The sequence below is a fragment of the Hyperolius riggenbachi genome, chromosome 5 (assembly GCF_040937935.1).
Source record: "Hyperolius riggenbachi isolate aHypRig1 chromosome 5, aHypRig1.pri, whole genome shotgun sequence".
Lineage (NCBI taxonomy): Eukaryota > Metazoa > Chordata > Amphibia > Anura > Hyperoliidae > Hyperolius > Hyperolius riggenbachi.
The window spans coordinates 80,569,089-80,595,845 of NC_090650.1; the positions used below are offsets into that span (position 1 = coordinate 80,569,089).

General features: G+C 46.9%; 1 protein-coding gene across 4 annotated transcripts in view; it reads left to right on the plus strand.

Annotated features, from left to right (window-relative positions):
• Positions 1-26,757, plus strand: part of PRKAG2 (protein kinase AMP-activated non-catalytic subunit gamma 2) — a 421,795-nt gene that overhangs the window by 282,321 nt on the left and 112,717 nt on the right. For all 4 annotated transcript variants that reach the window (XM_068235913.1, XM_068235914.1, XM_068235915.1 and 1 more), the window contains one exon: positions 17,703-17,754. In XM_068235913.1, coding sequence (XP_068092014.1) covers positions 17,703-17,754 — 52 coding nt within the window. The remainder of the gene's footprint in view (positions 1-17,702; positions 17,755-26,757) is intronic.

Genomic DNA, 26,757 nt, shown 5'->3' on the forward strand with positions numbered 1-26,757 from the left:
ATGTGCCTTCAGTATATGTAGTTAGGTATAGGTACCTTCAGTATAGGTAGCCAGGTATATGTGCCTTCAGTATAGGTAGTTAGGTATAGGTACCTTCAGTATAGGTAGCCAGGTATATGTGCCCTCAGGATAGGTATACTGTATGTGCCTTCAGTATAGGTAGCCAGGTATATGTGCCTTCAGTATAGGTAGTTAGGTATAGGTAGCCAGGTATATTTGCCCTCAGGATAGGTATAGGTGCCTTCAGTATAGATAGCTAAGTTTATGAGCCTTCAGTATAGGTAGCCAGGTATAGTATAGTTAGATGTAGGTGCCTGGATGCTACCTCCCTCCAGTGGCGGTGTCTGGGGCTCGTCCTGGTTTCCCCTGCTTCAGCCGCGGCTGGCTGGAGGGCAGATGAGCAGCGGCGGCTGAGGGGAACGCTCCAGCGGGAGAAGGGGCGGCAGGCAGAGTGCGTGGATGTGTTGTGCCCGGCGCCGCTCCCAGCCATGACTTCGTGGCTTCCTCCTCTTCAGCCGCGCCACCAGTGGCCAATGTGATGTGGCCATATAGCCGCGATCTACCAAATAGCCGGTCGTGCTCTACTGGTAGATCGCGATCAACCTATTGGGCACCCCGGATTTATTATATAAGAGTATCTCCTGAGCACATAAGACTCAAGAAGACTGAGTTTAGATAGAAGATTGAAAAGAAACATCAAACACCTACCGTATGTCTTTTTCCCAGCACTTTGTACAACCTTTGCTAAGCATTTAATGTTCAGTAAGTGTACAAATCATTTGCTTGATGTCCTCCAGCAGCTCTGCTCTTTCATGCTTCAGTGTTTTTGGAAATTGGAAACGTTAAAAATCCCAACCACAGTGTCCACAAAATGAATAATCAATTGCCTTGAGGTGTTTGGAGGCCACTCCCATTTACTTCAGCTATAACAGGTCAGCCCAAAAACTGTCCACAAAATAATGCAGCCAATGATTTCCATTCCCAGACATATCAGCAAGCACTCTGCATGCATTCTTAAAGGACCACTCCAGTCAAATAAGAAAGCAGTTAAAATCTGACAAAGCTGACAGGGTTTGGATTAGTCCAGCTCCTCATGGAGGATTCTCAGGGTTTTCTTTGTTTTCTCTTGTGCATGTAGTTTTTTCTTAGTTTTCAAAAGCATTTTCAGAGTGGCAGTTTAATTGCCAAAATAGTAAAATACGGGCCAGCAGCCCTAATCACTTGCACACTGTATTGTTTGTTGGTTCTGTCAGATTTTAAGTGCTTACATTTTTCACTGGAGTGCTTCTAGGGCTTCACCTCCAATATAGCTTCCCTAGTGGTCTAGAGTGGGCCAAACATAATGCAAAGTGTGAAAAGCACTTGACGGCCAAATTGAATGGCTCTGAGGGCCATATTTGGCCCGCGGGCCGGAGTTTGACATGTATGCCATAGAGCAGGGGTAGGGAACCTATGGCTCGGGAGCCAGATGTGGCTCTTTTGATGGCTACATCTGGCTCACAGACAAATCAGTAGGGGTTGATTCACTAAGCTGCGCTGCTTAAAGGAGTTATCAGGGGGAAAAAAAGTATACATGAGCTTTACTCACCTGGGGCTTTTTCCAGTGCCTTGCAGCCGACTGTCCCACGCTGTCACCTCTGCTTCCCGCCGCTGTCCCGGTCTCGCCGCTTGGTATTCAAACCGACTGCGGAGTCTGCCTTACTGCGGCTGCGTGAAGTGCCGCTGTCAATCATGGCTGTGTGGGTCGCAGTGAACTGCGCAGGCGCAGTAGTTCTGCGCCTGAGCAGTTCGCGGCGGCCCATGTGGCCATGATTGATAGCGACACTTCGCACAGCCGCAGTAAGGCCGACCCCACGGTAGGCCTGAATACCGAGCGGCGAGAGAGGGACAGTGGCGGGAGCAGAGGTGACAGAGTGGGACAGTCAGCTGCAAGGGGCTGGGGAAAGCCCCAGGTGAGTAAAGCTCATTTGTACTTTTTTTTCCCCTGATAACTCCTTTAAGCAGCGCAGCTTTAGTGTGGCAGTGCAAGCAGTGGTGCTCATCCGGATTCCGGATATCCGGGTAACCCGGATATCCGACCTTTTTTCAGCTATCCGATTCGGATTCAGAATCCGGATTGCTCTCTGCGGATAGTTGGCTGGCAATGTGGATATCCGCAGAAATCCGACTATTGAGATACTGTAACTAAGTCTATGATGTCCAGGACGTCATTGAGCCAATCAGAGGGCTCCCAGCCTAAGCCCTGGCACCCAATCACAGAAAGGAACCCTGGCCAGCCCCTCTGTATAATAAGGAGGGCTGCCATGATGAAAAATCTCGTCCTTGCTTGTGAATGCTCACTGAGAGACATGCTCCAGTGCTGCTGGCCTAGCAAGTGCTGTATACAGTGACAAACCTAAAGTTGTTCAGTGATTAACCCCTTCACTATCACTACACTATTGTTATATTGTTAATTAGCTTGATTTCATTGTGTGACAGTCAGAGTGTGTGCTGCAGGGCTGCTGCAGCTGCTATGTGTCTTGAGTGTGAGCTGTGCACAGACCAGTCCAGCTGCTGCCTGCTGGCCAGCTATTAGCCTTAGCTAGCTACAGTATAGGTTAGGTTAGGGATTAGGGAATAGGATTACTGTGTTATTGTGTAGTTAGTACTGTAGTACTGCAGTCAGTGCTAGTAGTTGTTAGAGTAGTAGTACTACTGTGTTAGCTTACTACAGAACTGCTGTGCTGCTGAGCAGTGCCAGTGTGACAGATAGTATCTTCTCCTCTGCTGTCTGACTGTCACTCGGCACTTGGCACGTGGCCCTTGTCACTTCGCACGTGTAACGTGGCACTTGGCACGGGGCACTTTGCACTTGGCACGTGGCACTTTGCACGTGGCAGGTGGCATGTGGCACTTGGCACGTGTCACGTGTAAAGTGTCACGTGCAAAGTGCCATGTGCAAAGTGCAAAGTGCCAAGTGCAAAATACCACGTGCAAAGTGCCACGTGCCAAGTGCCACGTGCCATGTGTCACTGCCAAGTGCCACGTCCGGCATGCTCCTGGCAGACGTTACACCTGCTGCTGCTGCATTGCCCTGCTCCTGCTGCCTTTGCTGCTCCCACCGTCAGGGTGCCACAGGCAACTGCTGCTGTGCTGATATCACCTATATTTAACCCAAAACACAATTGCTGCATAATTTTTTGGAGGTGTCTGGGCTGAAAACTGTCATGTCCCAGTTGTGGCACTTGGCACAGGGCACTTTGCACGTGGCAGGTGGCATGTGGCACTTGGCACGTGTCACGTGCAAAGTGCCATGTGCAAAGTGCCACGTGCCAAGTGCAAAATACCACGTGCAAAGTGCCACGTGCCAAGTGCCACGTGCCATGTGTCACTGCCAAGTGCCACGTCCGGCATGCTCCTGGCAGACGTTACACCTGCTGCTGCTGCATTGCCCCGCTCCTGCTGCCTTTGCTGCTCCCACCGTCAGGGTGCCACAGGCAACTGCTGCTGTGCTGATATCACCTATATTTAACCCAAAACACAATTGCTGCGTAATTTTTTGGAGGTGTCTGGGCTGAAAACTGTCATGTCCCAGTTGTGCGGTTGGACTTTGGACACAATGTGGGCTGCACGACCGCTGTCTGAAACCTAATCCTTATGTTAATTGACAGCCATTTTTTTTGGGGGGGGGGGGGATTTTAAGTCCCCACATCATCAATTAGTGTTTCCCTTTAAAAAATAATGATGCTACATGCATTTTTAAAGCAATGTAAAGGCCACTTCCAGTTTTCTATCCAGATATCCGAATCTACCTGGATATCCCGGATACTAGGGTCAGATATCCGATTCTATTTGGATACCCAAAAGTTCAGACCCAGATATCCGATTTGGATCTGGATATCTGGGTGTCCTGCTCTGAATCAATTCGGATTTTGAAAAGGGGTATCCGTGCACCTGAGTGCAAGTAAAATTTTCAAAATAGTGCACGCTACTGCTGTAGCATGCACTACTAACTTACTCGCGCTAGCCCAAAATGAACAGCTGCTCTAATTGTCCCACTCTGAACCCTGTCAGGCCCAGTGACTTTGTAGAACGAGATCCCTGCACTTTGATTGGCCCAATAGGCTGCCTGTCACTTGACAGGCAGCCTATTGGGCCAAAGTTTGGGGATCTCATCCTACAAAGTGAATCAACCCCCCAAGTCAGCTAGCTAATTGTACAAGCTATTAGTCGGTATTCCTCCTGTCTGGCTCTTGGGGAAATTGCCGATGTTGCTGAAACCCAAGAGAAGCTGAAGACATGTCTGACACTTCCGCTGCACGGCGGATCAACTGTATACACATCACCATGGCAACAGGGACATAAGCCGTACTGTCCCAGTTTGAAACATATTGTATGGCTCTCACGGAATTACATTTTAAAATATGTGGCGTTTATGGCTCTCTCAGCCAAAAAGGTTCCTGACCCCTGCCATAGAGTCTTCCTGGTCCTTTCTCCATGCTCTTGCTCCACAGCTGTTCATCCGTGTCCCCCAGCTCAGTCACATAACTCTTCAGGACTTCCCCAAATACATCTGAGGATGACAGGATCTGTAGTTTGCACTCACAAGTCCAGGCTCATGCGCACGCAGTACGGATGCACCCATCTTCAGAAGCAATTGGGGACGCCAATACTTCTGAAGCCTGCATGAGGAATCCTGAAGGTGCAAATTTTGAGTGCGGAACAGCAGTGGAAAAAGAAACATAGAGGACCTGAAAGGGTGCCCATTGCATAGATCGCGATCTACCAGCAGACCTGAACTATGGCACATATGCCTAGCTACCTATTCTGGTGCACATATGCCTTGCAACCTATACTGGAGCACATATGCCTTGCTACCTTTACTGGTGCACATATGCCTGGCTACCTATACTGCGGTAAAGAAACTGCTTGATAATGTGGTGGCAGGGGCAAGGAATCTGTATCAGCCTTTACCCAATCATGATGGGGGGGGGAGGTATGCAAAGTTTTGCATTTTTTTTTTTCAGATACCCCATGGTTTTATTTTATGTTTAAACATTTACAAAGTAGAATTAATGTTTTATTGTGTCTGCTCAATGTCAGTCTATTAAGTTTCACAAAGTGAAAATACATGAGCTATTGACCTTTTTTATCTATCCTCTGCAGTCAGAAGTTGTTCTCTGCAGGAAAAAGTTTTATGGCTCTAAGTCAGTGAGGGTTACACTATAATCGACAAGTGTCCGACAAGGGAGAAACTGTTACTTGCAGGCCAGAAGGTTATCTTTTTGAGGGGGAAAAGAAGAACATTTGACACTGTCTATACACCTTTATCTCATCATGTCATATGTCACCTCAGGTACATTTTGGCTGGAGAGTGTGATGGTTAAGGGCTCTGTCTCCAACGTTTGAGACATGGGTTCTTGGCTCTTCCTATTCAGTAAGCCAGCACCTATTCAGTAAGGAATTATTGGGCAAGACTCTCTAAAAATCCTTTTGCCTACTGAGTGTCCTCTAGCGGCTGCCTCGCAAGTTCTTTGAGTCCGAGGAGAAAAGCGCTATACAAATATAGGAATTATTATTTTAACTCTCATTCTCATGTTTTTGTTTTCAGTTAAAGGGATACATCTCCCATACTGAATTCAAAACAGCCGCCATGTCAGTGTGATGTTAAATATACTTCATTCTGATGCAAAAGAAAAACAATAATAGCCTTTTTTACAACCCTGTATTTATAAAGCGCCAACATATTACGCAGCGCTGCACAATAGTTAAATGGGTTAACATACAGGTAGAACATACGGAAACTCACAACAAAACAAGATCATGCAAATGATTTGATAACAGTACAGTGTCATAGGTCAAAATAGAGACTGTTTGAGTCTACAAGAGGGGTGGTTGTGAGTAAGATTGCATAATCAAGCTGGATACATTAGGGATGAGGGCCTTGCCAGAGGCTTACAATCTAAAGGAAGGGGTGGAGACAATAGGTGCGTCTTTTGAGAGGGGGTCTAACAGAACATATTATGGTGCTGGTGTAGGGGGTTATGCGAGCATGAGGTGAGTCTTGAGAGGTTGTTTGAAGATATTAAAGGTGGGGGCGAGTCTGACGGCTGGTGGGAGAGAGTTCCAGAGAGTAGGGGCAGCCCTGGTGAAGTCCTGCAATCGTGCGTGTGACTGAGTTATGCGTGGTGCGACTAGGCGCAGGTCATTGGAGGATCGGAGGGGGCGGGCTGGTATGTGCCTGTGGACCAGATCAGAGATGTAGGTCGGGCAGGTCTTGTGCACTGATTTGTAGGCCAAGCACAGGATTTTGAAATTGATCCTAAAGCTGATGGGGAGCCAGTGTAGTGCTTTACAGAGCGGAGTTGTAGAGGCGCTGCGGTGAGAAGAATATATCAGTCTGACTGCCGCATTCATTACCAATTTAAGTGGGTCAGTACGGTTAGAGGGGAGGCCAGATAAAAGAGAATTGCAGTAGTCTAGGCAGGAGATGACAAGGGCGTGGATAAGGAGTTTAGTGGTGTCAGGGGACAGGTAGGAGCGGATCTTGGAGATGTTGCGGAGGTGGAAGTTGCAGGATCTGGCAATACCTTGGATGTGGGCTGTTAAGGAAAGTTCAGAGTCCAGAGTAACGCCTAGACAGCGAGCTTGGGAGGTAGGGTGGATAGTAGTATTTTCAATAGTGACGTGCAGATCTGGGAGGTTCTGAAATGAGAGGGACCAGGAGCCCAAGGGTGCAGTATCGTTAAGAAAATGGATAAGAGTAGAGTAGTACATTATACTCACAAGGGTGGGTTGCACTCATGCAACCACTGATAGAGCCTAATTTACTGTTCCCGTTCGGCATTCAAGATCCTCTAGGCAGGTACTGGCTGGTTGCTCTTCTTGGTTGATTGGACACGTAGTGTACAGTGCACTACCCCGAAGGGTTAACTATGAACTGGGACAAACTTGTAGGAGGCGCCCAAAGTGTATCTTAACTTTAAATTAGAAGGTATAGAAATAATTAATTCTTACCTCTATCAATGAACAAACCTGAAGCAAGTAAAATTATTTAAAATAAACACATGACGTAGCTGCAAATGAATATTACATACTTACATACTTACCTCGCCATCAGTTCCTCTCAGAAGCTCACCATTCTCTTCTTACAGTGAGCCCCTCCAGTTCTGACAAGATTTTGTCAGAATTGAAATATACCAGTTGATGTCAGTTACATATCAGCAGCTGTCAGTTACAACTGAATGTGCAAGGAAATGTCCATGTTTTCCTATGGCTCAAGTGTGCAATATTACAGTTTAACAGTGTGCTGTCCAAGAAACTGTTATGATGTAATGGCCATTTTCAAAATGAAGGACGGAGAATTCCATTGATCACAGTGTACAAATGGGACGCAGGAGAGGAGAAAGAGCTTGAGGAATAGACTACATGGGAGGTAAGTATGACCTATGTATGGTTATTTTGACTTTTTATTTTCAGTACAGGTTCTCTTTAAAGGTTAAAGAGGCGCCCACGCCTGCTACTGACTTAGGCACTTTATATTTACCTGAGGAAGCGGGCCAGTTCCCCTCGAAATGCTTTGTCTTTTTGTGCATCATTAAAATGATTTCTACCTATATGGTTTGTTCATTGACAGAGGTAAGAATGTATTAATTATTTCTATACCTTCTGATTTAAAGTTAAGATACTCTTTGGGAGCCTCCTACAAGTTTGTCCCAGTACATAACTATGACAGCTGCTTCACTCGAGCTAGGCAACACCGCCCCAGCATACCTGCCACACAAGTCCTGGACCTTTATGACCTTCTGATAACTTGGGCCAAGATTTTTGTGAGCATTCAAACTTTTTCATCATAGAAGCAAGCCATCATGAAAAGACAGCATGATATATGCAAATAAAGTAGCTTTTGTGAGGGGAACTTTTCCATTGTTTCCTTTACAAGATTTTTCTTGCATTTATGTACACTTCAAGCAAAATTTGGGCATGGATTCATCAACTATACGCTCTGCATCCTTCTATATGCGATTTAGTCTTTGTCTATAGGTATGGGAAAGCCTGTAGATACAATGGGCTCAATTCTGGTAGCTATGCGAGGTGAAGTAAGCAGTAGTCCGGAAAATCAGGGATGAGCAGAAACTATGCCAGTGCGAATTTACGCATCGTAGTTCGCATCTACGCATCATAGTTCTTAGGTGAAGTTTTAAAACTGCGCTTACGAATTTAGCGTAGCGAAGTACCGCTACACATAGCTTACGCCCACTATGCGTAGTTAACATGTGTATTGCGTAGTGAACCACGAATGCGCTACTCGCGTCTATTTTTCCGTGTGCGATTGTATGCTTACAAATTTACGCATTGGAAAGGGGAATGTACGCATAGAAGATTTCACGGTATACGCATTTATAGAGGAATTAAGTCTACGAAATGCATACGAAGCGAATATTTGATTTCGAAGCCGTAGTTTGACGAAGTGTAATTGCGTAAAACTACAAGTAGTTACAGCGTAGCGAAGTTGACTGACTACGACCATCCCTGCGGAAAATACCTCATTCGTTATTTTTTTTTTAATTTTGTTTAATTCTTGTACATTTCCCTGCCTTCCGATCACTCGGAAAACAGTGAGCTATTTTCCCGACTACTTGTGGGAGTGGAAGGTGGAAGTAGGAGTGGAAAAGTATAGTCAGACCCCCCCCCCCCCCCCCTGTATACAGCTAGTATATACTGTCTGTAGGTAAAATAACTAAAAGTGCTCGGAACTGCCTCCCCCCCCAACAATCCAGATCTCTGGGTCTGTCCAAATACCCCCCCCCCCCCCCCCTGCAATCTATCCCCGTGCAGCGCTGTGAGATGGGCATTGTAGTACTACTCACCGTCATGGCTCTCTCCAGCGTTGCTCGTGCACTCTCCTCCTCCGTACAGCTCCGGGCTACTGTTCACCGTACCGGGGACGCGGCTTGATGATGTCATATCTGGCTATATATACTAACAATATACCTGGCATTACCTGCCGTGGCTCAGCACGCCACACCCACTCCTTTCTATTATTATTTTTTTTGGGGGGGGGAGTTTCATTTAATACCCAGCACCCTGTGTCAAATGCCCTAGGTAACACCTGTCTTATGCTGGGTACACACTATGCGATTTTATGATCGATTTACTGTCAGATCGATTATTTCCAACATGTCCGATTTGCTTTCTGATCGATTTACAAGCATTTTCCGATTAATTTCCGATAACTTTAATAGGAAAACAAGTGGAAAATGCTCGGAAATCGATCGGAAAGCAAATCAGACATGTTAGAAATAATCGATCTGACAGTAAATCGACTATAAAATCTCATAGTGTGTACCCAGCATAAGCTATACTGGATACAGCTATATTGGGGGCACTTAATACCTGTCTTAGCTAAAGTCTTAATCACAGAAATGTATTTACCGTGTGGTAGAGGAAGGTCTAATTATGTGAGGTAAAAGACATGCAAACAAGCACCTTATTTCACTTCAGAATTCAAGAGTGAGGTATTTTACCACTAAATACTGCATATTTTTAGTCGAAAATTACCACATAAAGTACCTCATGAAATTACATGAGGTAACACATTACTTAAACTACCATAATTCAAAAGTTGATTTTCCTCACGAGGTAAATCAAATTCTATGAGGTAATTATCAACTAAATACTACCAGAATTGAGCCCAATTGTTTCATCCAGTTCACATTAGACTGATATTTATGTATCAACTGGTTTGTTAGTTGTTGTGGCCTGTCTACCTGCAAGTCCCACTAGCTAGGTTGTTTTCCCCACGTAAGAACATTGGGAAATTCGGTTGGCCATGCAACACACAGCACTCACATTACTATGTGATTTTTGCCAATGTAATGGGAATAGAAATTCATTTGCGTATCTTTGTTGGAAACATCACAACGCATGGCTGTGGACATCAGTGTATTTTATGCACTTCTAATGTTCATGCAGATTGCATCACATCACGATCCCCGGACGAAATTGCGTTATGTGGGCAAGAGGCCTTAAGTTGCCCATTAACGGTATAATATTTTCCTCAGATGTGATCATTCGATTAGATTTGTACGATCTAATCATACAGAAAACCACTCAGTATGTGGAGAAAGTCATGAAATGATTCTATGGTCAATCAGAATACAGAATTCTGTTGATCAGAGTGTTAGATTTTATGATCGTATCTGATGATATGGGAATAATCAATAATTACCTTAATATTACTTACGATCCCACAAATCTAATCGAGAGATCACATCTGAGAAAAAAATTGTGTCTTTAACCTTCCTAGGCTTAAAGAGATGAAGGGAAGGGGTGTCTAAATTGTACATGCCTGGGGTTATCTCCACGCTTTTTACTCCCTTGCCGTCCTCCTGCGCCTTCTGTATCTTCTGTAACTGGCCCCGAAACGTCCTGAAGTTGGGGCCAGTTGGTACAGGCGGATGCAGCCCGGCCACCGGAGCGGGATAGGGGGGTACGTGCGCAGTATGCCCTGGACCGGACAGCAAGGGAGCGATAAGCCTGGAGGGGGCTGGATGAAACCCCAGGCATGTATACATTCCCTTCCCCAAGTCTCAGTTTTACTTTAAGGACGAAATGGGGTGGGAGTGTCTAAACACCCTGTGGAAAAGAATATAGGAGACAAAATGGGAGCCCAATAGTGCAGTATGTCAATGTGAAAATGGATAATGAAGAATGAAAAATTACTATTCACAAAAGGGGGTTGCAAGGGCAACCGACCATATGAAGCAGGTGGAGACCATAAACCCGACTCCACTCGGGGTAGTCCCAGCCGGGACCTGGATGTGGTCGCTCTCCTTGGGAAAAGAAGGGACAGTCGTCCACTGTGGTGGGAACCACTAGTGGTCTGTCACCACCCCTCAAACACTGCGTGAGTGGGGGTAAACTAAGCACAACAGGAATAAAGAGGCGCCCTGGTTGAAATAAAAGCGTCTAAAAACAGCTTAAAACAAAAAAGGATATGAGGTGGCTTACCTCAATGACGAAACCTTTGTATATGCTGTATCTACCTATTCATTTGGCACTTTTTTATTGGCCTGATGAAGCGGGCTCAGACCCGTGAAACGCGTTGCCTGTGCTGCCTGTGTTAAATAAAAATCTTTTGTGATATACAAAGGTTTCGTCATTGAGGTAAGCCACCTCATATCCTTTTTTGTTTTAAGCTGTTTTTAGACGCTTTTATTTCAACCAGGGCGCCTCTTTATTCCTGTTGTACTTTAAGGACGAGCTTGACTTGTCCATAAAAAAACTAGCTAGTAACGGTAAGGACGAGTCTGGCTCATCTAGCAATTACATGTACTCACCTGAAGCGTCGCTGGCGTGCGGGATCCCTCGCCAGCCCCTAGTGGCTTCCCTGCAAGCGCATTTTGGACGTCTTCTTGGCGATCTCCGTTCTTCTGCATTTGCCACTTCCTGTCCCTCGGCAATCACATGTCCCCTGGCGTGTATGGGAATTATAAATGTAAAAAAAGAAGAAGAAGAAGAGCACTACTACCCGTAGCAGCAGACATTAGAGTGGATTACAAAAAAAGGTGCTGTTTTATATTGTGGATGTTTTATATTGTATACCTACTTGTAGACAGCTTGCAAAACCGTAATTTGCAAGCAGTCAGCAAAACTGCTTAAAATATGAAGAAACGATTACAAAAATTGTACCTCTGTTTGGCGAATTAAATGCGCGGGGAGGTTAATAGGTACCTTTAGAGAACATGTCTTGGTTAAGTGCACGTATTTTCCTGAAGTGTGTCGAAGTGGAAGGACATTTATGATTTGTGCTGTCCAGCTCTAGTAAATCTGTCATATGCTGCTCTGATGTTCCCTTCAGCAGTATGCAGCAGATTTGATGAATCTGTCCTGTCCCCAGCCCCCATGTGTACAAAGCATTGCAGCATTGCCCAGAGCCTGGCATTCCTGAGTGCCATCTGCACATTAGCAGGCATGTGTACAAGGCCTAATAATTCACATACTTTTCTACATAATTGATTGGCTTTATTATATCATCTGGGGAATATAGATTACAGTTTTCTGCTACACATCGTATTATTTATTTATAAAACGCCAACATATTCCCTGGTGCAGTACAGAGTAAACAAACACTTTATAATGTAGACAAAAGTATACAAAAAATATCGGCATTGGGTCATAACACAGAGATGGTAGACACAGTATTTACAGTGACAAATGTAACATGATTATTAAAATGTATAGCAAATGCCAAAGTACAAAAGGGTAAAAGAGCCCTGCCCTTGCAAGCTTATAAGACAGTGTTCTAGGCCAAAATGTGTTGTTTTGATGTTTGGAGAACTGGTCCAAGACTAGCACTGTAACATATCTCCTATGTTTGAGCTGCATTTTTTTTTCCATTTTTTGCCACGTTAGACTGGGTTAAACCTGTGTGTGCCCCTCCCCCCTCATTGCTTGTGACTCTGCTTTTCTGCTCTGAGTCCCCCTTTCTCCGTACCCATGTCAGCATGCAGTGATGTCATCACGTGGGGAGAGCCTGGGACTGCAAATTTACATTTTTATGCTTTTTTCATATTTCCCAACTTTTTGAGATAAGAAAGAAGCAGAGCAGTTTCTGAGCTAAATTGCTCCCAGGGCAAAGGTGTAAAAATTGAGACATAACCCCACACCCCCACCCCATGAGCTTGAAAATGTTATTTGCAATGTGGTATTTAGCCACCCACTATAGGTAGTCATGTGCCCCATTAATATAAGCCAGGTTTAGGTGCCCCCCAGTTTAGGTGCCCCCAGTATAGGTAGGCAAGTATAGGTTCCCCCAGTATAGGTAGCCAAGTATAGGTTCCCCCACTATAGGTAGCCAGGCATAGGTGCCCCCAGTATAGGAAGCCAGGTATAGGTTCCCCCAGTATAGGTAGCCAAGTATAGGTGCCCCCAGTATAGGTAGCCAGGCATAGGTGTCCCAGTATAGGTACCCAGGCATAGGTGCCCCCAGTATAGGTAGCCAGGCATAGGTGCCCCCAGTATAGGTAGCCAAGTATAGGTGCCCCCTAGTATAGGTATCCAGGTATAGGTGCCCCCCCCCCAGTATAGGTAGCCAGGTATATGTGCCACCAGTATAGGTAGTCAGGTATAGGTGCCCCCTAGTATAGGTAGCCAGGTATAGGTGCCCCCCCCTCAGTATAGGTAGCCAGGTATATGTGGCACCAGTATAGGTAGCCAGGTATAGGTGCCCCCCTCATTCCCAAAGAGTTTTTGCAGGCTAGGGGATTACAATGAACGAGGGGCGGCAGCGGGCACACTGGGACACAGTCGCTGGAAGGGGGCCTGACTCCTCCCTACCTCTCTTCAGCCCCGTTCCTCCGTGCTCCCCTGCTGGACGGCATGGATTTTGGGAGTTTCCAGACTAGAGTTGTACAGCTATTGGGGGAGCCCACAGAGCATGTGATCAAAGATAAAGGTACCTTAGGTGAGCACAGAGGTAAGTTCATGCTGGATCCACATACCTCTGTACGTTGTCCATTGCTCTCCCTGTTCCCCCCTTCCCCCCTGTAATCACTTATTGAAAAAAAATGACTTTTGGCTTAAATCACATTTTCAGACATGAAAAGGCAGGCTTACCAGGATGTTCCCTCATATTACCCTCCTCTTCTCTACCCCTTTAAGGGGTGGGGAGAGGGGGGATGTGGTACTAGATTGTGCTAGGCCTGCCTGTTCCTGTCTGAAAACTTGGCTTTAGCAGGAAGTCAAATATTTCAAGAAGTGATTGTTGGTAGTGAGGGGAGGAGGAGAGGAATGGACAATGCACAGATGTATGTGGAATGGATGCAGCATGAACATACTGTATCTCTGTACTTATCTTAGGTAGCTTTGCTGTGGGTCAAGTATTGCAAATCTGAAGTGAAATAGACTGATGAGATAAATAATTGTATATATAGTCCTTATTCTGAGTATAACTTTCTGGGAATTTCTTAATCATATTTTTATTTTAATAATTAAAAAATCTATATTGAAAGCTTTTACTGTCTCAGGTGATTTTTTTTTTATGTTTATTCAGCTCCCATATGGTAAATCTTGACTATTGATCGCTTCCTCTGTTGTCTGCACTCAGAATTGTTTCTCAACCACACATGAGTGTTATGACCTCTAATTAGTTATCAGTTAGAGTTAAAGGATTACTGTATGGGGCAAAGGGGAAAAAGAGTTGAACTTACCTGGGGCTTCTAATGGTCCCCCCAGATGTCCTGTGCCAGCGCAGCCCCTCGCTGATGCTCCGGTCCCTGCCAACGGTTACTTCCAGAATTTACGACTTTAAAGTCACAATACCACTGCGCCTTACTGCACCTGAGCTGCCTTCTCTTCACTCCCTCTGATGTCCCCGGGATCATACTGCGTAGATGCATGCCGTACTGCGACGTACGCTACCGTAATGTCAGCAGGAGCGAGGAGGAGGCTGCTCAGGCACAGTGGCAAATTTCGGAAGTGAACCGGCGGTGGGGACCGAAGCATCTGAGAAAGAGCAACTGTGCCACTGTGGAGTCGCATACAGAACTTGAGCAGGCGCAGTGCGATCCTGCTCATATGTGAAGGGGAAGGCGGCTGTGAGAGCAAATTCAACAAGCTCTTATCGGATTTGCTTAGAGGGTCCCAGTGCTGGATCAGTGGGATCGAGGACGATAGGAGCCTCAGGACTATCCAGAGGCAGCTCTCTTCTAAAGTAAGTACAGTATGTAACTTTTATTCCAAATTTGACATCAAGTTCACTTTAAAGGACCACTCCAGCAAAAAAAGTAAGCAGCTACTGACAGGTTTTGGACGAGTCCATTTCTTCATGGGGGATTTTCAGGGTTTTCTTTGTTTTCAAAATGATCCTTCTCACCCGGGTCACCGCTACTCCACTAGGCTCCCTTCAGACCGGAGGTTTAGGCTCATCGCCATCAGGACTTCAAGCCACAGGAACACTTTCTCCCCTCTGCTGTAAACCTTTTGAACTTCTTCAACGCACTTCCTCCCTATCAGTGCTCCCCCCCCTCTTCATTAGGTTCTTGGACTAGTTTCTGCTTGTGAATAGACTGTCTGCGTGGCTAAAACTACACTGTCCACTGAGCCATTGCTCCCTTAAACATTTTTGGGACCGGCTGCCTAACCCCCCTTAAGGACCAGGCATTTTGCGGTGGGGGGGGGGGGCATGCGCGCTTGGGGGGTCAGGTGGCCGGATCCCCTCTGTGTCTGGCTGGGCAGTGTCCCCCTATGGTGGCAGGTGTCCCTCTTTCGCCAGCAGCCATCAATCACCTTCCAGGCTCCAGCGATGAGCCGCAGTAGCCCCCTCTTCTCCGGTCGGCATCTCTGCTCTTAATGGCGCTCAGTTCTGGGTCGCAGCTTGATGCCCTCATCAAGCTGGGACCCGGAACTGAGCGGCATTAGGAGCGGAAATGCCGACCAGAGCAGAGTGGGGCGCCAATCGTCGCTGCAACGGCAGGGAAGTGAGTGGATCCTCTTCTCCCCCCTGCCGCCGCTGCTGTCTAAGTGATTACTACGATCCGCCGGCGTAGTGATCACGTGATCAGCAGCCATACGAGATGGCTGCTGATCACTGAGGGGAGATATCAGCTGTCATATGACAGCTTAATCTCCCCCTCCAGGTGCGCACAATCGCGTCGGGAGCGGAAACGGCGGGCTGGCGTAGATTCTACGCCGCATCAGGCTAGAACAGCCACAAGTGGGGGTTTAGAATGTAATGCAGACGGTCCGGAAAAGGTTAATGCTCAGTCTCCACAGACAGGTATTGTTTTGCATCATATTGAATATTGTATATATTGGGTGCCCCTACCTTTCTTCCTACTTGAGCTATGTATGTGCCAAACCCAATTCCAGGTATGACCCAGCCATGCTTGGCGAAATCAATGATTCTGATTCTGAAAAACATTTCCTGAACAAAATAGCATGGTACCAGCCAGCCACCCTACTCACTTGCACACTATTCTGTCAGTAAGACTTCGCAACTGCCATTAAGGAAATGCTTTTGAGAAAACAAAGAAAACCCTGAGAATCCCCTAGGAGATGGACTAGTCCAAAACCTGTCGGTTCTGTCAGATTTTTAACTTCTTACTTTTTTCACTTCCTTTAAGGGCAAAATTTGGCAAGCAAATGTACAAGGCTTCCACTGTAGTTGGACTGGAGATAAACTCATTTAGAATCCTGGGGGTTGATCCACTAACTGCTGGTAATATTACTGTGTGCAGGCAGTTAGGGGCCTGAGCCCACTAACGCAGTTGTGTGCAGTTGTGTCCGCTTTTCAGAATCTGTACCATTGATGTGTTGCTGAAAAGCGGACACAACTGCGCACAACTGCGTTAGTGGGCTCAGGCCCTTGGTGCATCAACCCCCTGGATTCTAAATGACAATTTCTCTGCAGTCTAACTATATCAACTCCCCTTAGGCCCGGCACCCACTAGAGGACTTTTTGCAGGGCTTTGTGCTTTCTAGGAATTGCTGGCAATTCCAAAAGCTGTGGATTTACAAGCCCAAATTTCATTCAAGGAATGTATTATCCTAAATTGTATTCTTTCATACTGCCTCGGAAAGTGATGGCTGATTAGTGTTAGCAGTCGTCTCAGGTACACTTTAAGGTGACCATACACCGATTTTTCCCATCAATTTCTGGCCAATCGAATGTTACAAATTAATCAACATGTTGGACCATTATGGTGGCCATACATGATACATTGTTTTCATCCAATCTTACCATTTGTTTGTAGTATATGGGTAAATTAATACAATATACTGAAAGGATAACTTAGGCAGTTCCCTTTTACTACATAGAATTGGTAAGATTGGATGAAAACAATAAATCATGTATGGCCATCATTAGATCGATTCACAGGCAAAATTAATCAAATTCGTTGATCATACTGGACGGAGGATATTGATCACAACCAGGGACGGATCAAGACCAAGTTGCGCCTGGGGCAAGGTCAGGTTTTGGCGCCTAAAGGTCAGGTTTTGGCACCTAAACTGCCATTCATTTTGCCGCCTTTTTAAGAATTCAACAAACTGCGCCTGGGGCAAGATACCCACTTGCCCCCCCCCCCCCCCCTAGATCCGTCCCTGATCACAACAGGTCGGTAACGGCGACAGATCGACTGCTTTCGAACAACCCAACACTGCGGTTCATAGATTTTTAATAGATTTAATGCTGAAATCTCCTTTGTGCAGTGTGTAGAAGGATTGGATCAGATAGATCCCTCTCTGATCAGATGATGACCTGAGTGGAATCCATCTTTTGGCCACAACCTGTAGTGTATGGCCAGGCTAGGCACCTCCATGCCTCAGGTGTACAGTCCTGTTATGTCTGCACAGAGGCGCTCGCCCACTCCCGGCTGACACGCCAATCATGCGGCGGGGGCGGGGCCTCACAGACACGCTAGTGAGTGATCCCCGCTATGACAGCTGGCGGAGGCTCTTGCTTGCGAGCTGCAGAGAAAGGGCGGAGCGTCGCCCGTCTCTGCACGCCATTGGCCATCCCTTTCCACCGGGGGTACCTATCAGATCGTGTCGTCAGTGACGGGCCAATGCCTGCAGGCGAGGGAATAGCTGTCTCCGCCCAGCCCCGGTGCTGTGTGTAGAGAGGAGAAGCAGAGAGAAGCTTTGGTGCTGCTGCTGCCTCCTCCTCCCTCCTCTCCCTGTATACATGCTCATCCCCTCTCTGCCTTCTCCCCACACAGGCTCGGGCCACCATTGAAGGCATGCTGGAGAAACTGGAGCTAGAAGATGAAGGTAGGAGACTCTCACCATCCGTGTCACCTGATGACAGCCAGGAGCTATGCCTGCCACCATCACTGGCTGACTGACCTGCTGGATCCAGCTTCATACAGCTGATGTGTGTGTGCTGCAGACTGGAGGGATGGGGGCTGCTCTCTGTGAGGGGTGTGTGCTCTATACATGCCCTATACAGCAGGATCCCTGACTATCTCATTAGCTTTATTAAGAGAGGGGCCTACTGCCTCTGTTATGGTGCAGATTACAGGCTGTTGCTACATTAGTGGCCCTACCTATATACAGCATGATGCTAGTGATCTGACTTGGCTGTATAGCTGTTATGCATTCCAGATAGACCGCATAGGGCAGACAGGAATGCAAATGGGAGTATGCAGACTATGTGCAGAGATGTGTGTGCAGTTATGTGTGAGTGAACTGAAAGCTGAAATGCCTGTATGTTTGTGTGCAAAATAAAAAAAAAAAGTGTGTGTGTGTGTGTGTCATTTTTTTTGGCTGTGCAGAGTTTATTGAGCAGTTCACATCCCACAGAATAGCTCCCAGTAATCTAATAATACTCCCTTCTGTAGTCAAATACCCCTACCACCGTTTAGGGCCAGTTTGTGGGGTAGCCAGTAGGTTTTTGGGGTGTGGAGGAGGACATGCACATAGAACATACAGACTCCATGTAGGTAATGTCCTAGCCAGGAATCAGTTCTGGGATATACATATACAGTAGTGTCCCGGTTATCTGGAACTCGGCCAACCAGCAGAAATGTGAAAATAAATGCAACTTTGTCAGAGTATGGCACCTCTACCATTATTTTCTTATGGGGTTTAAATTCTGACAGGTTGCATAAAATGCTGTCTGTAGTGAAAATATTTGCAACTTGTTCACAATTTCCAACCTGTGTCATTCCTCCACCTCACATGAACCTTCCAACCTTTCTGCTTAACACTAACCTACCCTATCCTGTGCCTAAACCTACCCTCCACCTGGCCCACACCTAACCTACACTATTCTGTGCCTAAAACTACCCTCCGCCCGGCCCACACCTAACCTACACTATTCTGTGCCTAAACCTACCCTCCACCTGGCCCACACCTAACCTACACTATTCTGTGCCTAAACCTACCCTCCACCTGGCCCACACCTAACCTACACTATTCTGTGCCTAAACCTACCCTCCAACTGGCCCACACCTAACCTACACTATTCTGTGCCTAAACCTACCCTCCACCCGGCCCACACCTAACCTACACTATTCTGTGCCTAAACCTACCCTCCGCCCGGCCCACACCTAACCTACACTATTCTGTGCCTAAACCTACCCTCCGCCCGGCCCACACCTAACCTACACTATTCTGTGCCTAAACCTACCCTCCGCCCGGCCCACACCTAACCTACACTATTCTGTGCCTAAACCTACCCTCCGCCCGGCCCACACCTAACCTACACTATTCTGTGCCTAAACCTACCCTCCGCCCGGCCCACACCTAACCTACACTATTCTGTGCCTAAACCTACCCTCCGCCCGGCCCACACCTAACCTACACTATTCTGTGCCTAAAACTACCCTCCGCCCGGCCCACACCTAACCTACACTATTCTGTTCCTAAACCTACCCTCCACCTGTGCCGTACGTAACCTACCCTATCCTGTTCTAAAACTACCCTCCACCCATCCTCTGCCTAACACTCTCTCATACCCCCTGCCTAACACTCACCTTCTATAGGATGCAAATTATGATAGGTTGCAAAATATGCTACCACACTGGCAGTAATCACCGGGGTGAAGGCCAGTTTGTTAGGCTTTTTGTGGAGTCTGCTGTGTTTATTTATTTGTGTGTATAAAGTGCCAACATATTATGCAGCGCTGGAGACTGGTTTCCATGGCACCCCCAAGGTTAATATAATTTTAAGTATTGTATTTTAACTACAGAGTTCATGGTATGTATACTGTAGAGAATGGGGTATAGTACTGTATTAGCTAGGCCTATTTTTAACATTGAGTCTCAAGCAACCAGGAATCACTTATCCGACGTCAGCCAATCCCCATCAGTGCCGGATAACCAAGACTCTACTGTATAGTATGAGCTGCAGAAAATACGACCAATTACATAGAGCACGAAACCATTCACTCACTCACTCACTGTCTCATCCTGTAATCAATGTCTGCATGCTTACTAATCCATCAGTATGTGTCTAGAAGTGGAGGAGGAAGCCTATTAAACTATTAGTATTCTTGTAAGTATAGAGGAAGCTAGGGGGAACATACATGGAGTACAGATATACTCCATGATGCTAGTGCACACTAACCACATAATGCATCACTTTAGCTGCTTCCAGGATAAAAGCAACCCACTGGTATGTAACTTGGCTGTTGTAGTTGCACAGCTTGACAACCTTAGCTTCCAAACAAGCAATGTCTCATTATATTAATAAGTGGTAACTCTTCCTGTGTCTGATCTGTAGATGTTTTGTCACATTTACTTTCTGTATTGGCTCAGCAAAATTGTTCTGCAGGCTGACATTTGCCGTGTCACGTTTCCTTGTTTTATGGACTAGTTCTGCAGTGTGCAGTTAGTAACTAACTTGTCTAAACTGCAGTGATGTCATTGAAGCTGGAACGCTACAAGTGAGTCAACATTAACACCCTTTGCGATGTCTCTGATGTGCCAACCAATCAGAGAGCGACTTTGTGAAATGTCACAGCTATTTTGGTTGCCTGTTTCACTATCCTTGTCGGTATTAAAACTCCATGCTGTATAACAGATAACCATGCCAAGGCAATTGCTTTTTTTTCCCCACTGTGTTAAGGGGCCCTTACACTCAGCCGATTTTCTGATCGGTTGACCGATTGGCGGCCGATTTTGATCGATTTCGATTGATTTCAATCGATCTGGCAGGGTGAAAAATCTAGGTCGATCTGTTGAGATTGCTTATCATTTTGCATTGGCCCTAATGGAAATCTGATGGCAAACAAATGCCATCAGATCGATTTTCAATAGATTTCAAACTGAAAGCTATTGGAATTCGTAAGGTAGCCATACACTGGTTGATTTGCCATTAGATCGACCAACTGACAGATCCCTATCTGATCGAATCTGATCAGATAGGGATCGTATGGCTGCCTTTAATGCAAACAGATTGTGAATCGATTTCAGCCTGAAACCGATCACAATCTGTTGAGCTGCTCCTGCCACCTGTCGTCGTCCCCCCCCCCCCGTATACATTACCTGACGCTGGCTCCGGGTCCTCTTCTGCACGCATCCCGCACCGCATCCCAGCGTACACTGTGTCATTTCGTGTACAGGAAGTTCAAACAGAGCGCCCTCTATCTGAACTTCCTGGTCACTGGAGTGACACAGGAAGTTCATGTATGCTGGGATGGAAGCAGGAACAGAGCGGTGCAGCGCGGAGAAGATGCCCGGGAGCCAGCACAGGTAATGTATAACTGTATCGGATCGGCCGCCGCTAGCGACGCGCTTCCTACTCGCGGACGATCGACGGTAATTTCCCGCACGGCGCGATCGTCGGACCAATCCGATTTCGGGAGGAAATCGGATCGGCGGGTGCGTTTAGCGTGAACAATTGGCAGCAGATTCGATCCCAGTGATCAAATCTTCTGTCGAAACGGCGGTAAATCGGGCCAGTGTATGGCCAGCTTAATCCTAGTAAAAAATGTTCCTAAACACATCAGATAAGGAATCTATTTGATGATCTATCTGCTGCTAATCTGACGAGTGTATGGCCACCTTTAGTGTTAATTGCTTTATTTTGTTAACAGTTGATTTTAAGAAGCAGATTTTCGAGAGGTTTATTATTTATTTTTTATGTGACCAAATGTGAATGTGAGCTTGCCAGTCATAGATGCTAAAATCTGAAATGTGCTGTAGTACCTCACTTTGCATAGTCACTGGCATGTTTCTCTGTTGGAAGCACCGTATGGTGGTCAATTAGATGTACAATTTCACATTGCAAATTTAGTTTTTAAACTTGCTGATCTGTTTTTGAAAGCTAACTGTATTCCTATAGTCCTGCTGCATTCTGCTGGGCTATCACAGGCTCAAATGCAAATGTAGGCTCTGATATTGGAATGAAACTGTTTTTGGCCTGAGGTGCAAATGTCTGCATCAACTGCTGGATCAGGTGTTTTTTGGTTTTTGTTTTTTTTTTAGTTTTGTTTCTTATAAGATTCTGCCTGTGCTTGTATTTATTTTCCCTAAGGACCCATTTCCACTAGTGGTGCGATGCGATCACCACAACGCATCCCACTGTGGCTACTTCCGGTTGCAGTCCGGTCTTCCGGATGGGACCACTGATCAGCGCTCATGGTATCCGGATGCGTGCTACGAGGATCCGCAGCACGCTGAAGAGTCTTGGATCAAAACGCACAAACAGCATGCAATGTAAACTGCTCCATTGATGTGCATTGGTTTTAGATTGGGTGTGTCCCGGTGTGAAAATTGTGCCAATGGAAACGAGCCCTATGGCTGCGTTCAGTGTCTGATGTATTGCGTTTCCTGTGACAGTAGAACTCAGCACAAAGGTTCCGGACAGCAGTGCTGCATACTATGCTCACGTTGCGTCGGGTTCAGTGAAGCCTACAGTCCATGAAATGTAAGCTTCACTGTTGACGTGCATGTTTAGCGGCAATGCAGTGCGTTTTGATACTGCAACTCCGTTATACCGCAACGCTCCTACCACTCTGTAACGTTTGTATAGGTGTGGCATTGCAGTGCGTTAAGCCACGTTACAAAGAGGCCGTTATACCGCAACGCACCACTGTGACCATAGCCTTCTAGGAAACTGGTACACCTCGGAATGTTCAAACAATAATGGCTATTTTGTTGATCTATGAGGTATACTGTAACTTATTTGCCCTATCCCTTTTTGTCACTTGATACAATACAATAACATTTCTATAGCGCTTTTCTCCCATAGGACTCAAAGCGCTTAGGCTCTCTCAGATTCAGTAATTAGTAGGATGAAGTATTCACACAACAAAAGTTATATTTCTGCAAATGCCAGACTGAACAGGTGGGTTTTCAGTCTGGATTTAAACACGTCCAGGGATGGGGCTGTCCTGATCTGTTGAGGTAAGGAGTTCCAAAACGTAGGGGCAGCATGACAGAAGGCTCTGGGACCAAAAGTTTCTAAGTGGACTCTGGGTATGACTAGATTATTAGAACCTGTGGATCTGAGAATGCGGGGATTGCTACGCAGCTGTAACATATCTTTCATGTATCCAGGGCCTAGATTATTCAGGGATTTAAATGTCAGTAGGCCGATCTTGAATAGGACCCTCCATTCTATAGGTAGCCAGTGAAGGGAATGCAGGACTGGGGTTATGTGGCAGTGACGGGGTTGGTTGGTTAGCAGTCTGGCAGCAGTATTCTGTATCAGCTGTAGGCGGTACAAGGCCTTTTTTGGAAGGCCAGTGTAGAGAGCATTGCAGTAGTCCAGTCGGGATGTGATGAAGGCGTGGACTAAGGTTGGCAGATCTTCTGGGGGTATGAGGTGCTTGATTTTTGCAATGTTCTTCAGGTGAAAATAGGATGATTTCACCACAGCAGAGATTTGAGTTCTGAAGTTTAAATCCCCATCAATTAGAACTCCCAGGCTACGCACATGATCAGAGCTGCGTAGATCCGTGCCTCCTATTCCCAGTGGTGAAGACTGCAAGTTAAGTTGTTTTGTTATCATGCTCTGCCCTCCAATCAGAAGGACTTCAGTTTTGTCTGCATTTAGTCTCAGCCAGTTGTCATTCATCCATTGCTGTAGTTCACGTAAGCAGGCGTTTATGGTTAGAGTTGGGTCTGTCACACCAGGCTTGAAGGAAAGATATAGTTTGGTGTCGTCTGCATAGCAGTGGTATGTCAGGCCATGTTTTTGGATTAGTTTTCCCAACGGTAGCATGTAAATCGTGAAAAGCAGGGGAGAGAGGATTGAGCCCTGGGGCACCCCATACTTAAGTGTTACAGGGGTGGACATAGACACTTTGTGGGTTCTGCCACTCAAGAAGGATTGGAACCACTGAAGTACTATGCCATCAATGCCGCAGTATTCCTGTAGCCTGTACATCCAATCATAGCAGGTTTGTATTTATATTGCTCACATTTGCTGGCAGGCCTTGCAGATAGCAGCTGTTAAGAACTAGTACTCCCTTTAAGCATTAAAGTCAGGCTGCTTTCACAGTGAGACATTACAGGCGCATGTTAGTGCAGCCTGTAACGCAGCCCATCGCACAGTAATGAAAAATCAATGGGCTGTTCACACTGCCCACATTGCCCTGTGCATTATGCGCAGCTAAGCCGTGTTAGACTGTGCGCACATGCTCAGTCGTGTTGGAGGAGGAGGTCTTCCCTCCTTCTCCTCAGCCAGCCACATGGCTAATTAATATTCACTGCACGGTGTGACGTGCAGTGTTTACTTCCTGGAGCGCCGCTTTGTGCGGCGATTGGCTGGTGGGACCACGTGATGCCGCATGCGTCCAAGAGTACGCATCATGGCATCACAGGACGTGTGAAGAGCCGCCTAACGCGGCTCAATGTAACGCCCAGCTTACAACCCCACTATGCAATGCGTTAGGTGCACGTTATGTGACCTTAACGTAGTACCTAACGCAACGTCTTAGTGGGAAAGTAGCCTCAATGTAATAAAAAGAGTAACCTCAAAATATTTTCAGATGAATAAAGCCTGGTGCACATTTCTGATTTTGATTTGGCTAATTTTACCAATTCTGTGTTGTATGAGATCTTACCTACACAATCTATTTATTGTATTCAAAATCTGTAGGTCCTCATACTACACGGAGACGGTAAAATTGGAAAGTCCTGACTGGTTGTGTGAACCAGGCTTAAAAAGCTCAAGGTGGGGTTATAAAATAAAAAAAAACAAGAACAAAACTAGGCTACCTGATCCGGGGGTCTGGGCGAATCAGGTAACCGCTATTCCCGCCTCTCTGTTGGTCTGCTAGGACTTACTTTCACTTTTGTCAGAGTTCCCAACCATCCCGTTTTTTCGTCGGGACTGACCCGATTTGGGAGGGCTATCCCGCTATGACCCCCCAGTGTCCCGGCTGGCTGGGGGGTCAGATGCAGGGGCAGACTGACTATTGGTGTAGGAAGGGTGGCAGCCAGTGAAAGGGAGCTGGAGGCAAAGTGGCGGAGAAGGGGGGGAGTCTTCCCCCTTCCCTCACCTTGAGGCTCCCTTTCCTGGCTCCCCCTTCCGGATTAATGTGTCTCTTCCGATGGCGCAGCGGCTGACAGCAGGCAGGGAGGACTTACCGCTGTTACGCAGCCGCCGAGAGAGCTGTGATCTGTGTGCCGCAAGTCTGGTCTACTCAAGACCAGACTAGCGGCGCACAGATCACAGCTCCCTCTGCCGGCTGGAAGGACAGCAGTAACCGGTAAGTCCTGCCCGCCCGCTGTCAGCCGCTGCGGAGAAACACATTAATCAGGAGGGGAGAGCCAGGAAAGGAAGCCCCAAGGTGAGGGAAGTGGGGGGGGGGGAGACTTTACCCCCCCCCTCCTTCTCTACCACTTTGCCACCAGCTCCCTTTCACTGGCTGCCTCCCTTCCTGGGGGCACCTATACACCTGGCTGCATATACTGGGGAGGACTATACACCTGGCTACATATACTGGGGACATCTATACACCTGGCTTAAACAGTGTTCTCCCCAGAAAATTTTTCCAGCCGGGTGGCATGAAATAGTAGGCGGGTGGGGCGAGATGAGAGAATGCAGAGTCAGTGCTTCTGTGAGCAACTCTGCTTACAGCATAGCAGGAGGTGAGCTGATGACAGCCGGGTGGTCCCCAAAACTAGCCGGGTGGAGCACCCGGCTAAAAGGGTCTGGGGAGAACACTAGGCTACATATACTGGGGACATCTATACACCTGGCTGCATATACTGGGGACATCTATACACCTGGCTGCATATACTGGGGACATCTATACACCTGGCTGCATATACTGGGGACATCTATACACCTGGCTGCATATACTGGGGACATCTATACACCTGGCTGCATATACTGGGGACATCTATACACCTGGCTGCATATACTGGGGACATCTATACACCTGGCTGCATATACTGGGGACATCTATACACCTGGCTGCATATACTGGGGACATCTATACACCTGGCTGCATATACTGGGGACATCTATACACCTGGCTGCATATACTGGGGACATCTATACACCTGGCTGCATATACTGGGGACATCTATACACCTGGCTGCATATACTGGGGACATCTATACACCTGGCTGCATATACTGGGGACATCTATACACCTGGCTGCATATACTGGGGACATCTATACACCTGGCTGCATATACTGGGGACATCTATACACCTGGCTGCATATACTGGGGACATCTATACACCTGGCTGCATATACTGGGGACATCTATACACCTGGCTGCATATACTGGGGACATCTATACACCTGGCTGCATATACTGGGGACACCTATACACCTGGCTGCATATACTGGGGACACCTATACACCTGGCTGCATATACTGGGGACACCTATACACCTGGCTGCATATACTGGGGACACCTATACACCTGGCTGCATATACTGGGGACACCTATACACCTGGCTGCATATACTGGGGACACCTATACACCTGGCTGCATATACTGGGGACCCCTATACACCTGGCTGCATATACTGGGGACCCCTATACACCTGGCTGCATATACTGGGGACCCCTATACACCTGGCTGCATATACTGGGGACCCCTATACACCTGGCTGCATATACTGGGGACCCCTATACACCTGGCTGCATATACTGGGGACCCCTATACACCTGGCTGCATATACTGGGGACCCCTATACACCTGGCTGCATATACTGGGGACCCCTATACACCTGGCTGCATATACTGGGGACCCCTATACACCTGGCTGCATATACTGGGGACCCCTATACACCTGGCTGCATATACTGGGGACCCCTATACACCTGGCTGCATATACTGGGGACACCTATACACCTGGC